The 14,719-nt window shown below is 33.5% G+C and overlaps 1 protein-coding gene across 1 annotated transcript; it reads left to right on the top strand.

Annotated features, from left to right (window-relative positions):
- The first annotated feature begins 7,635 nt into the window (after positions 1–7,635).
- Positions 7,636–8,980, top strand: LOC105763968 (uncharacterized). Its single transcript, XM_052625822.1, is given in 1 exon segment — positions 7,636–8,980. A coding segment is annotated over 1 exon segment (741 nt). The 5' UTR covers positions 7,636–7,753; the 3' UTR covers positions 8,495–8,980.
- The last annotated feature ends 5,739 nt before the right edge of the window (positions 8,981–14,719 follow it).

Raw genomic sequence — 14,719 nt, 5'->3', positions numbered from 1 at the left:
AATAGCAACTTTTAGATAGAGAATCATAAATCTTTCAAGAAAAATAAGTTCGAACTTTAAAATGATATTATTAGAAGAGATAATTATGAATTTCAAAAAAATTAATTTTGATAAACGTGTTAGATTATAATATGAATAAAGACAAATATGCTAGTTATCAAACACTACCAACTCTACTTGGTATGACGTAAGATCACTCTTTACACCAACAACAGATAAGAAGCAAACTTGAAGACCAAGTGTAGTGTGAGGAAGTATTATTCCTCTCTCTTCTTCATCTTCTTCATCAAGGTAATATATTTTGACTCTCTCCATAATTATAAATCTTTGATTAATTTAAACATTGAAGAACGACTAGAGCATCAATTTCAATACTCCTTAATTGATTCCTTAATCTTCCAAATTAAATTAAGACCCACAAAAACTTCAACAACTTCAATTTATACCAATTCAAAGAAGTCTCTAACAAAATGTAAAATAGACCGGAATGATATCTTTTAACTAAGAAAACCATAAAAAGAGGACAATAGCGGCACCGACAAATGAATATGTTTGTTTACCAAAACCCAAATCCCATGATGTATCTGAATGAGAAGAATAGGTGTGGTTGTTTCTTTGTGCATGAATGGCAGTTGGCCCCGCATAGGCCAAAGGTCCCCATGCCCGTTGCCCTCATCAATTCATGCACCACATCTCAGTCTATGTACACACATATGCACGCGTCATATAGTTCCATTGCCTTTGTATTCATCCTCCACGTGAAAAACTCCGGCATTTCGCCTCCCTTTACCATTTTAGTTGCTAACAAAATCACTTTCTTCCATCAAAATTACTTTTGTTTTTCCTCTTCTTCATTTGCCCCAAACTCTCAAAAGATTTAATGGAGTGGGACAAAAGGATATTGATGTCACAAAAGATTAAAGCTGGACAAAGTCTGACACAATTAGAATGGAACAGAAGAGTAAGTAGATGAAATAGAAGAAATAGCTAATCCCAAGACACTTTGGACTTCCTAATTGAGAGAATTATCACATAACATAGATAATGTAAGCATAATAGAACCTCAAAAGGTATTGGGATTTTCGCGTTCCTATTCTTCATCTTCTTCCTCCATTCATTATCTTTGAACCAAAGAACTGAATGAAGTATCGGAAAGTGGTCGAAGTGCAAACTCGAACACCCCCTATAACTCATCCTTTTTCCCTTTTTTAGATCTCACCACCTCTTGGACTAGTTAGTTGGCCTAGATCTAAATTGATCCAAAAAAATGCATTTACAAGATGTGTTCATGGTTGCTCAGATCAAACAAAAATATAAAAATTTTACCTAGATTTAAAACGAATCAAGAATTAAGCCAAACAGATCACTCGACTCATGAATAAATCCACTAAAAAAAAGAGTATAATTAGAATTGTAAATGAATATAACTTTTAATAAACAATTCATAAATGATTTGATTCATGTTCTTTTTTCTCTTATCAAATTAAATCAATAAATATGAACAATATTTTAAGGCTTATTTATTAAAAGAATCAAATATTAAAAAAAATTATTTAATTTATTTATGTTCCTAAACAAACTCGTTTATATTCGTTTAAAATACTTAAAACATTTAAAACTTATTTATTATTCAATTATTATTTAAAATTTTTAACAACCACACGTATGATCCTACCAAGAAAAAGAAAAAAAAAAGCAAGACTGCCTCACTAAATAATTAAAATACTAACTCTTCGTGGATGCTATCATTGAAACTCCCTGTGCTTGTATCCTTATCGATTGCTGCAGATAAAGAGGCAACCAGAACTTGCATCGGTCCTACTCCAAATACTTCCATGTGCACTATCGTTTTCATTATTATCAACACTATAACCTTCATGTGTACCCACCGGTATAGCCGATATTAATGTAGTATGTCAATAGGCAAAATAGATTAATTTTTTTAAAAAAATTGATTGAATCTGAGTTCGAGTTTGGCCTATTTATGGTTAGCTTATGGAAAAGATAAAGAATTAATCGAAACTAAACCTATTCATAAATCAGGTTATTTCCTACATCGAAGGTCCATTCGAAATCTGAGAGTGTTTGGACAAAAATATTAGCCCTGAAATATGGGCTTGGGTAAAAAATTAGGACCATTTGAAATATGGACTGAGCTCGAGCTTAAACATTTAAGGCTTGAGCTCGATCGACCTGGTCTGTTTTCTAATTTTTCTGATATATTAAGCTTGATAATCACCAAAAGGGTGGGTGAATTGGTGTTTTAAAAAATTTAACAAAATATGACAAATAATGGAGACATAAAAATTTGTAGCGGTTTGATCATAATTGCCTACCTTTATTATTTTAGCTTACCACAATTTAGGAATTCCTAAGTTCACTAGATTTGAATTTTTCAATGACAAAGTTTAACCTGTACAAAACACTATCTTTTCACTAGACAAGATAAAATCACTTCTCTTAAAGCTTTCTACCTAAAAAGCTTAAGCAAACCCTTACAAAGATGAAAAATAAGAATAAGGATTAAAGATAGTTCTCAAAGAAAGATATTACAATGGTAAAGTTCACTCAATGACAATATGACATTTGAAAAGAATAAAAGAGATGGTTACCCAAGTGTGTGTATGAAAAGAAAAAAATTGGATTTTTCTGCAATTGACTTCACAATTTTATTTTTTGTCTTCAATATGGAGCTATTGACTTGTATTAAGCCTTCTAATAATCTTGGAGACGTTAGGAGTAAATTAGAGTCATTACAACATTAAATTTGAGCATTAAGACAATAAACCACTTGTATCGGTACAAATGGACTTGTGCTGATAGAAGTTTTAAAAAATGTAACAGTTGGAACCCAATGTATCAGTAGAAGAGTACTTGTATCGATAGAAGTTTGAGGGTTTCAAGGGTTTGGACTTTTACCGATAGTTGTATCGATAAAAGGTGCAAGGGAACCCAAAAATGCTCACTGACTTATATTGGCAGAAGAGCCCCCAAGTATCGGTAGAATTATGGAGGAATGCTTGGGGTGCTCTTTAACTTGCTTCTTTCAATAGAACTCCTCCCAAGTATTAATATTGATGTCCACAAAACCAACTAAAAATACGACAAAAGCAAGTGCACCTATCAATAAATAGTATAGCTACGGTGAGTAAAGATATCGTTCCCACGAGGACCAAAAGAACTAGTAATTATCGTCTTTCTATTATTTAACCGAAAAATTGAAGTAATTGAATTAAACTAAAATTAACTAAGAACTCGATAAAGAACAAATCAGAAAAATAATTGAATAATAACCAAGAAGCGAAATAATACCTAGGAAAGAATCCACCTAGACTGCATCTATCATTATTAATCTGAATTAAACAATTTATTCACTTAATATCTTGATCCATAGAAATCCCTAAATTATGCTAATATCTCTATTCAAGACTAAGAGAAATTGACTCTAAGTTGATTAATTGAAATTTATTTTTAATTAAACCACTATTATCGCATTAACTAAATCTATGGATTCCCATATTAGATTTGACTCTAATCCGGTAGATTTATGTCATCTTATTTCTAGGTTTGCATACAGCTCCACTCAATTATGCTAGATCTACTCTTAAACAGGGTTTATTCCTCTTCTGAATTAAGCACATCAAACATGAACTAATAATCCGAAAATATTAAATCAAGAATTAAGCACACATAACTGAGAACAAGATTCAAGTATTTATTGCGTAAAACAGAAATCAAAGGACAGAATTCATCAGAGGGTTCATCTCCCCTAGGTATTTAGAAAATTAGTTCATAATCGCGAATAAAAACATCTCAAAATCAATATATCCACAAGAAATAAAAAAACTCATAATAAACTTCAAAGAAATTAAAAGGAGATCTTCAATCTTGATGGAAATCTGCTTCAGAGTTGACTTCAATGGCATTTTTCGAGTTGTTTTCTTCAATCTACTCTCACGACCCCTTTTCATCTTCTTATATTTGGTATTTATAGGTCTTAGAATGCCTAAAAAAACCTAAAAATTGTGTTTTTCTGAGTGCCCAGAATACAACCCACGAAATCGACACAGTCTAGCACATGGCCATGTGGCAGCCCGTGTGGCTCACATGGCCATGTGTCCAGCCCGTGTGGGAAGGCCCAACCCGTGTGGCTCCTGAAATCTACTCAAATTATCCGATTTTTGCTCTGTTTTGCTCGTTTTGCTCTTCTGAGTATAGAAACATGAATTTAAAGGATTAAGAGCATAAAATTCACCATTTTGCATTGATTAATCACCCAAAAACTCATTAAGAATGAGATTAAAATATGTTACTTTTGACACTTATCAGATACAATTGTAAATGTATCAGTAGAAGAGGCCCCAAGTATCGATTTATGTCTGGATGAATGCTTAGGTTGCTTTTTAACTTCCTTCTATGGTTACTTGTATGCACTTGTATCAGTAGAAGTATTCTAAAGTTGTAAAAATTGTTCTGAATCGAGATTTTTCAATGGTAAATTATAACTTTAATCTTAAAAATAAATTTACAAGATTATATCAATTGATTTCAAATATGACTAAGTGAGAATTAATAATTTGTCTTTTTATATCAAAACATTTTAAAACTAGGGTTAACATAATATGTTATTGTATGTAATTTATAACCAAAAAAATATGCAGAAATATATAATATTTATAATTTTAACATTAAAAAAGTTAAGGGTTAGTATTTGGTACACTAGCAATATATAGTTTTTATTCCACGACTAGCTTTAAAAATTACCATATGTCTTTTTTTAATAAATATTTTATTATACCTCTATACCACACTTACAATCCCTTGACTCTTCTTGTAGAGTCTAAAAATGCAACTAGCAGTGTACCAAATATTATTACAAAAAGTTAATGTCTGTATATAAAATTTTAACAAATGAAAAAAAAATATTAAATATTAAAAAAATACAGACGAGTCTGAATTGGATTTGGTTAACCATTTATAAATATGAACAGGTTTGGGTAAAATTCTAAGTTTATAGTTTTGGCTAAACCAAACTTGAGTAAGAGTAAAATATATTAATATCATATTTAAACTCGACTAGAATCTGGCCCAGTCCATTAAGGCTTCTAATAAAAACTCTGCTATGCTTGAGCTTGGGCTGCTTATGGTTAGGTTGAGATTGAGAATCCAAACATGTAGTTCGGCTCACAAACATGCCTAGCCCATACTTGGTACTTTCACTGAGCGACGACAGCAAGAAACCCAACCCAAAACACTAAAACAGATTGTTGTTTCTTTGTTTTTTTTTATTTGGTCTAATTTGCTGTCAGTCCCTACATTATTCTATATTTAAATTTTAGTATCCTACTTTTAATTTTAAAAAATTAATCCCTATATTCTCTTAATTTAATAATTGAAGTCTAATTAATAACACTATTAAATTATTCATTCAAAGACAAAAACAGAAACAAAAAATACTAAAATGAGATTATAAGAAAGTGAAAGTCAGATTTTTTATATGACTTTCATATGCGTTTAAATTTGATTAAGTGAGCACTTTTTCTTATTTTAAAATGTCAAAGAATTCAATTTATAATCTCTTTTATAAATTGAGCGAAATCTTCTACAAAACAATTTAAAATTAAAGGGATACAACAAAATTTAGTTCCTAAATATGACAATTTTTTCAACTTGGTCTATAAATCCTAACATTTTGTAATTTTTCTCAATTTTGATCACTGTGATGACAAGTAATTCTTAGATTGTGTCATGTTATCACCTAACCTTTTTTTTTATAGAAAACTATAAATTTTAGGTGATGATACGACACAATATCAAAGTATCACCTCATCATATGGACCAAACTAGGAAAAGTTATCAAGTTATGGATTAATATGGACCAAAAACAAAGTTTAAGGACTAAATTGAAAGTAGTTATTAAGTTCAGGGACAAAATGTTTGATTTATCCCAAAACCAAATCCTGCTACCATTCCCACGCCTTTCCCTTGTTTCCTCCGTCCACCCATATACCCCCTCCTCCATCGTTTCCCCCCTCTTTTATAATCACCCCCACTTTCTCTTCCCTCTTCACCTCCCATTTTCTCTCCTTTTCCTTCCTCCCAAACACTCCTCCCCATTAGCAAAACAAGGGAAGAAAATGGCTACAGCTTTCTCAGCTTCCAAGTTCGCCGCCCAACCATTCCCTCTCAACACAATTTCCCCCACTTCTCAAAACAAGAACAAGTTGAACAAGTTGCATCCATGTGTTTTGTGCTAGTCCTAAAATAGTCTTAAAGTTGAACTGATTAACTCTGTGTTCCATGGAAATACGTTTGTTATATTATGCTTGAAATTAAAGTGTGGGGACTGAAAGATAAAATGATTCAATTTCTTGGTTCTTGTTTGGCAGCTGAGAAAGCTCACTATGCTGCCAGAGATCCCATCACAGCACTGAAAAAATACCTCATCGAGAACCGTCTGGCCAGTGAAGCAGACTTGAAGGCTATAGATAAAAAGATAGATGAGGTCGTAGAGGATGCCGTTGAGTTTGCAGATGAAAGCCCTGTTCCTCCTCGAAGCCAGCTGCTCGAAAATGTATTTGCAGATCCAAAAGGTTTTGGAATCGGACCTGATGACCGATATAGATGTGAAGACCCAAAGTTCACCGAAGGCACTGCACAGGTCTAAGCTTTCAAAGTAGGAGAGTGATGAAAACTATTTATGTCAACTTATTTATTATTACATAGTCACATATGTTTAGTTTGTGCTAGCAGTCACTTGTTCACTTGATTTTAGTGTTTATTGTGTACCAAGTATTGTGTTCTTTAGGTTGTCTATCCATATGAAATTTTGGGTTCATAACATAATTTCCATTTGTTTTTGGATAAATTGCTTTGAATGGCAAACCCCAAAGCTTGGTAGGCTCTATTTCCTGCCATGTTCATAGTTTGATGGTCTTCATATTTTTCTTTTATGATGTTGAGGTTCCTTTCATGAACGGATATTTTGTACATGAGTGAATCCCTGGCATTTGCAAATAGGTAACGATAGTTACAACAAATTGCTGGATGAAACTTTTTGCGACAGTTATTGAAACCGGACCAGTTGGTACTCCCATCTAAAGGGAGTGAACCAGGATAAAAACCGGTTGAGCCGGTTGAATCAAGTTTTGTACTTTTTTAATTTTTATAATTTTTTAAATAATTTATTTAATTAAAATCGGATCAGTAATCTGATCAATTGAACCGATAGTAAGACGAAAATTGATAACCTAATTGGTTCAACCATTAGTTCGTTTTTAAAAACCATTATTGAAAATAAGGGTGATATTAATTTGGTTTGGTTAGATTTTTAGATTTTAAACCATCCATAATTCGATTTGGTTTTAGTTTTTCATATATATATATACATATATTTTTTTCTGAATTTTTGACTTATTTAACAAAAACGAGCTTTATTTTATGAATTTTATATAATTTAAAGTCCTTTTCTTATAAATACTTTTAAAATCAATAATTATTCAACAACTTTTAAATTATTTTCACCATTTAAAAAAAAAGTATTTAGAGAATCGCCCCTCTTTTAATTAGCATTTTTTTCTTTTTCAAATATTTTTCGTTTTTTGGCAAGATAAATTCGGGGTTTTCCTTAATATCGTCCAAAGATTTTAGGGCTACAAATTTTTAATTTTTTTCCGTTTCTTGATCCGATCCCGATCTTATTCGAGCTAGGGTTTCGTTTTTCCGTTTGTTGTTGTTGGTGGTGAATCAACAGATGTCTCGATGTTTTCCGTATCCTCCACCGGGGTACGTAAAGAACGGAATCCACGATGAGGCACTAATTGAATAGATTAAGATTAATAGTTAAGAAGAGAAGGACAAGAAGGAAAGGAAGAAAGAAAAGAAGGAGAAGAAAGAGAAAAAACGGGAGAAGAAAGAAAGAGATAAGTCTCGGGACAGTGGTGAAGCTGAAAGTAAAAAGCATGGTCATAAGAAAAGGCATATAGATAAGAGGAGCAAAGAAGATAAAAAAGGAGGAGACCGTCAAAAGAAAAGAGAGAACGAAGTGGAATGTTTTGAGAAGAGTACGCTTACCGAAGAACATGGTCAGGCGGTTGGACCACATAACTCTTCCGATAGCACCCTTAACAGCAGTAAAAGACAGAAGCTGAGCTCGACTCCCAACAATGGGCAAAATCCTGGAAGCATTATCCAGATTCTCTTGCCTTCCCAAAGGCATAAAGATCCTGAAGTGCTACCCAGCAAGGAACAGCCTTGCTCTACCTCAGGAAACACTGATGAGGCCTTTGTTCGACGGGTGCATGAGCATGCTCCTAGACCAGGCAAAGAACTGGAAGAACAACCTTGTTCGACTTCCGATATTAAACGCCCGGAGCTAACTTTCAAGCTCGGCAAAGAAAAAGCTTGCTCCACTTCTCGTACATCAGAAACTCTTGCTCATAATGCCAAGGCGCCAACGCCGTCAAACTTGTGTACCACTTGCCCTCCGAAATAAGCTTTACAATTCAAAAACCTTGTGGAGGATAGGGTTATGCCTACACTGCAAAGTGAGTTAACCAGTTCTGGTGATGATGACTGGCTGTGTCAGAAGAAGCAAAACCTCAACACTGAGGTTAAAACCCACAGAGATGGAAATCTTAACTCGAACCAAATGAGCTCGGCAACTTGGCCACGTGCTTGCTTCTTGCCCGAGGCCGGTATATACGCATTAGCATTCACCGTACCGTTCTGAACTATATTTTGCATAGGAGAAAAAGGCATGCAAAGTGTGAGAAACTAGAAAAAAAATTAGTGGTTAATTTTAGTTCATGGTGCTGAAAGTGTGAAAGGTTTGTTGCCAGCATTTCAGCTCCTTAACTTCGTCTTAATGTTGGGAATTAGGACCCTCAATTTGAGGAGAGGATAAATTTTGTGCGGCTACCCCTCAGAAAAAAAAAAAAGATGGCTACTGAGGGATTTTTCTTTTTAAACCATTATTGGTGAAAAAGAAAAATAGGTTACTATTGATGTATTACAAAATTCAATTCTTTCTAGTAATATGGGTATCTCTATTTGCTCAAAAAAAATATTTTTATATTATAAAAAATTAAAACTAATTATATATTAAATAAAAAATAAAATTCAATTTAATTGCGATTTTTAAACTTGCATTCCCTAAACTATCCAAACACTTTATTTTGGGTTGATTTTCAAGTTTTCAATTTTTCTCACTCAGCCTTAATTAAAATTGCATTAACATACCAAGATCAATTTAAAGGCATATAGAAGCGATGATATTTTTATTTTAAAAAGTTAAACATTTTAATTTAATGATATTATTTTGATGGCGTTATTATCGATTTGATGGGGTTGAAACAGTTGCACTAATTGTGTCATATTCAATTAGGGCACTTCAAAATCCCTAATCGACTGTCGACATAATGATTTGGGATTGTTGGCGGTGCATGGGAATGCCAAATTGTCATGGCAGCTAACAATTTAAGGATGGGTGCATAATTAACACCAATCGTCACCCGTCCCAAAAAATATCATTTTGTCCCTTATATGTTGGATCTAGTGCATTAAGTATAGTATTTTTTTGTATATTTATATTTTTCAAACAAAAATAATTGAATAAAATATTTATTAATTACATTAATACCGATTATATATTATTCTCAACTTTTTTGCACGCAAAGCAAATGAGAGCATATTGACTCACTAGTTATCTAACGTTTAACTAATACTAAGCGATATTATGTGGTCGAATCATAATATGGAAAGGCAACTTGTATTAGTAGATAAATTTAAACAAGTCCTTAGTTTAATCGAAAATGAGCAAACTGATTGAAAGACTAATATGCCGTCTATCAAGTCCAATTGGATGATACTTTGTCTTGAACATCAAAGCGGATGACTCCCAATTGATAGAGACATAGATGTGACTGACTGCATTGACAGTACATTGGACAAAACCCAAGTAAAATAGATCTTAAATCTGTTTATAAATTTATTCACTTGTAACGTTTATAGTGTGCTATATCTTAATCTTGAGTGGATGATGGACTATGTACGCGTGACTTGTATACTTTGATGTAAATAAAAGCCCGAGTTCAAATAAATAAGAAACTAAAAATTGGTGCGATGTGTTTGTGGGCCAATTCTGCCCAGGGCCCTTAAAGAATAAAACCCAATATAACCCAAACTAAACCAATTACAGATCCAACAAAAACTAGACGTGCCCAAAACCAAAATTTCCCAATTCAAGCCCAATTAGCCCAATATCCAAAAAACAGAAAAACAAAAAGAAAACCCTAGCCCGTGCCGCCCCTAACTTCCCTAGGTTTGCCACCGCCTCTGCCACCTTTATCAGCACCGCCTTCCACTTGGACCACCACCTGCAAAGACCAAAAGCAAAAGTGACAACAAATATACAAAAATAGATTAAAACTTTGTAAAATGGCTATATAAGCCACGAAAAACCATTGTAGTTTTGTCCCTGGAATTTTTTCTTGAATACAACAAAAACAGATTCAAGTATACAAACAATAAAAAGAAACAAAGCAGATTGAAGAAAAAACAAAGTTAGAAACGTGCAAAGGTCATTTTTATTTTCTTTATTTTCCTGTTTTTGAAACTGTTTATATTCAAAAATTTCTATTTTCCTTTTGTTTTAAAAAATTGTATATATATATCAAATATATTATAAAAAGGGGACAGAAACTTACCTGGGGCGTCCGACCACCATCCACGGCGGAGGCACGCCAAAGCCTCGGCAGTCCTCCTTCGCCGGATTCTAGGCTTCGGCCAGAGGGAGAAGGGATAGCTTTTCCAGTTTTTTTTTGAAAACAAGGGCTAAATAATTTTTTTTGTCAAAAAAATTAACTTATATAGGCCCCCCAAAATGACGTCGTTTTGAGACTGGCCTCAAACGCCCAAAACGACGTCGTTTTGGGGCGACCCGATTACCCAACCCATTAACCCCTAGGATCCGTGTGTTTTTTAACGGAAGGGCTAATTGCGCCTTTAGCCCTTACACTTTTTTATTATTTACAATTAAGTTTCTTTCATTTTTAATTTTTACCCTATAATTTATTTCGGCTTTCAATTTGGTCCACCTTGAAGTTGTGCGTTTTGGAGGGTGGGGATTATTGCCCATTTTGGTCCCTCCTTGTTATTCACGCGTTCTACTTGGTCCTTTTCCTTTTATTTATTTCTGATTTGCCCCAAACTTCTGCTTTAAAACTCAATTTAGCCCTTTATTTGTTATTTTTACTATTTTATTATTAAATTAATTAATTTAATATTATTATTACTATTATTATTTTCTTTTTTATTTATTTACTTGTTATTATTATCATATTATTAAATTAATTAGTTTTGCATCATTATTTCTATTATATTTCTTTTTATATTTATTTATCTAATATTTTAAATACATTTATTCTATTTTATCATATTATATTTTTTATTCACATTCTTTTATATGATTACAAACCTTAGATTATTCATTATTTTTATTATCATTCATATTATCCTCATTATTAATAGTATTATTATTTTTAAAACCCTTGTATATCCCATTTATTCATATGGTTGTTTACTGTTTTTTTTTTTAGTTTGCTTGTGATCTTTCTTTTATCTGTAATCAGTTTGTTTGTTTCGTTAATTCATTCCCGTCTTTCCCGTCGTTTTTTAACGCATTTATGTTGTTACGCATATTATCATCGTGATTTATTTTCACAACAAATTTGTGATACATTAATTTTACTCGATACATAAATTATGATTTTAAAATAAGTAATACTTCGTATTTTGAGATTCGAAAGGTCGTACCCTAACTTACGGGGTTTCGATTTTCTCAATAAATCTGAATAAATGAACATTTAAAAAAAATAGACTTTTAAATAATCTCAGGAATCAAAAAAATCGTGTTCTAACTTACGGAATATGATTTCTTTCTAAAACCGAGATAATCGAATATCTTTCAAATAAGTAATTTTTTTGGCATTTATTCTCATATCGGGAATTTAAGACAATTGTGTCCTAACTTACGGGACGTAATTCTCTTTCTCAATTAACGTGAAATATGCCCCTTTCTCGAAAAATTTTCAATATTTTAACAAAGGAACGTATTTTAAATCTCTTCAAGATTTTCAATTCTTGGCACTCGAAAAAAAACGAAGTAATCAACTAGGTACCAATTTTGAGCTTTACGAGGGTGCTAATCCTTCCTCGTGCGTAGCCAACTCCCAAACCCGTCTTTCTGAATTTCGTGGACCAAAATCGTTGTTCTAATAAATCAAACTCTTTATTAAAAACAACCACTTTTCGAGGTGACCCTATCCTACCTCATCAAAAAAAGATTGGTGGCGACTCCCATGTTGGTTCTCGTTTTCAAAATCAAAGTCGACCCATTTTACAAAAAAATGGTTTCGATAGCTTGACGACTCCACTGGGGACCCAAAATAAGAGATTTAAGCCACGAGTTGATTACTTTTTATCTTTTTGGCAAAAATTAAAAACTTGGTTTAAATTTATGATCATTTTGTTGCATTTCATTTGACTTTGTCGCGATCTTCATTATTTTGGTTTATAATATCTTTACTAGGTTGAGCTTTTTATATATTTCTGCACATTGCATCGCATAATCGGTTGATTTTGCCCTTTTAAATGAGAGTGAGAAGCTATTCCTTCGTGAGGTATTCACCTCCGTATAAGATAGTGGATCACTTTCGGAATACATCCGCACCTATATCTTCATGAGATTTTTATCTCCGTATAGCCATAGGGAAATGTATTTCCCTGAACTGAACTCGGTCCATATGAGCCTGTAATGGGTGAGGATCGAGGAATCTGCTGGTTCAAGTACCTTTACGTTAGAACCAAACCCCATATAGCGAGCCCTAAGAGCCCACCTTAGGTAAAGCCATACCAAATACTAGTGGTTACCCAAATAGATGCTTTACTTATTATTCTTTGCTTGCTTTAAACTGTGTATGAAGTATTAACTTGTTTTACTTTTATTGTAACTGCGTGGCATTTTCATCAAAAAATGTGTTGATTCACAATCGATTGCTAAATAGATAACTTGTTATGGAAAAAGGGTTTCTTGATAAAGTGGAGGATAATGTGGTCGTTTGGATATGGGCCGAGACAACGTAACAAGAAAATGGTGATAGTCTTACAGAGGGGAACGTGTCAGAGTTATGAGATTTTATTCGTATTAGTGTAACCCAAAATAATCTTCAAGAGATGAAAGAAATATGGGACAATGGGATGACAAAATCAAGCAACTACTGTAATTATGGTGATTTCCCCTATCTATTCAATATCAAAGTTGAAAAGTACTTAGTCTGAGCTCTTGCCAAGTATTGGAACCCTGCTTATAGTTGTTTTACTTTTGGAAAAGTGGATTTGGTACCTACTATGGAAGAGTACACGATTTTGCTCCGTTGCCTAAAGATTCAAATTGACAAGTCTTATTCTAGAGTTGCCAACATCCCAATGTTCTTAAAAAGGCTGATGAAAATCATGGGAATGAGCAAACAGTGGGTTGCAGCCCAAATCAAGCAGAAAAGTGATAGTAAGTGCATTCTCTGGAGAAATTTGAGAGATTTGATCATAGCACATCCCAATGTGAAGAAGAGGGTTGATGTCTTCGCGTTAAGCATTTACAGATTTGTTATCTTCCCTAAGGGTTTAGGGCATATAGACGATGTGGTCTCTAATTTATTTGACCGACTTGATAAAAGGGTCACACTCATTCCCGTAATTTTGGCCAAAACTTTCAAATCCTTGAACACATGCCGAAGAACGGGCGAATGGAGATTCATTGGATGCGTACAACTCTTACTAGCGTGGTTCTACAGCCATTTTTGGAAAGTCAAAAGGTCTCATATCGAATCTTCTCTGAAAACTATTCTTCGCTAAAAGGGTTAGTGGCTACGCCGAGACGGGATAATATCACAGAGGAGAAATGGATGATAATTCTCCAAAATCTGTGAGACGAAGAAGTTGAGTGGAGAGCCCTTTAGATGGTCCCTGACGAGATTTTATATCGGTGTAGAGATTTTGATTAGATTCCCCTACTTGGAATATGGGGGGCTATTGGGTATACTCCTCTGCTCGTGTTAAGACAATATAGATCAAGACAGTTTACGTCAGTAACACAAGGGTTAGCTCAGTGCGAGTTTGTATACAAGGGAGATAATTACAAAAAAAAGTTCGTGAAATATCGAACTCCTGGAACTGAACTTGCAGAATGAAAAGGTTTGCTGCTAACCTGATGACTACCCCTGAGTATGACCGATGATGGGGTCAAAAAATCAACGAAAACATCCCTACGTCAAACCAAGAAAACATCCGTTCAATAGAATAACACTTGCAGGTGATCACGTCTGAGCTAGAGATCTTCAAACAGGATTCTGAGAGAAAGAGTTTGGAACTAGAAAAAAGGATAGAGCAATTGGAGTAGGAGAAAATACAGCTAGGACTGGATGTCGACGTCCAGAAACTAGAAGCTGAGAAAGGGGAAAAATAAAGCTGAAAAGGATTTGGATAGTTTGAAAACAGACTACAAGAAGTTGTGATTGTCAATAAGAATTGCCGGTTTGAGAAAAACATCAGAACAATGGCTGCAAGAAATTAAAGAGGAAAAGAGTAGAGCCAATCAATGAGAAAGGAAATTCTGAGATGTTTAAGCACGAGAAGACATTCTGCAAGAAATTAAAGAGGAAAA

The sequence above is a fragment of the Gossypium raimondii genome, chromosome 12 (genome assembly GCF_025698545.1).
Source record: "Gossypium raimondii isolate GPD5lz chromosome 12, ASM2569854v1, whole genome shotgun sequence".
NCBI lineage: Eukaryota > Viridiplantae > Streptophyta > Magnoliopsida > Malvales > Malvaceae > Gossypium > Gossypium raimondii.
The sequence above is the reverse complement of the archived record's forward strand: the minus strand, read 5'-3'. Positions and strand labels throughout refer to the sequence as shown.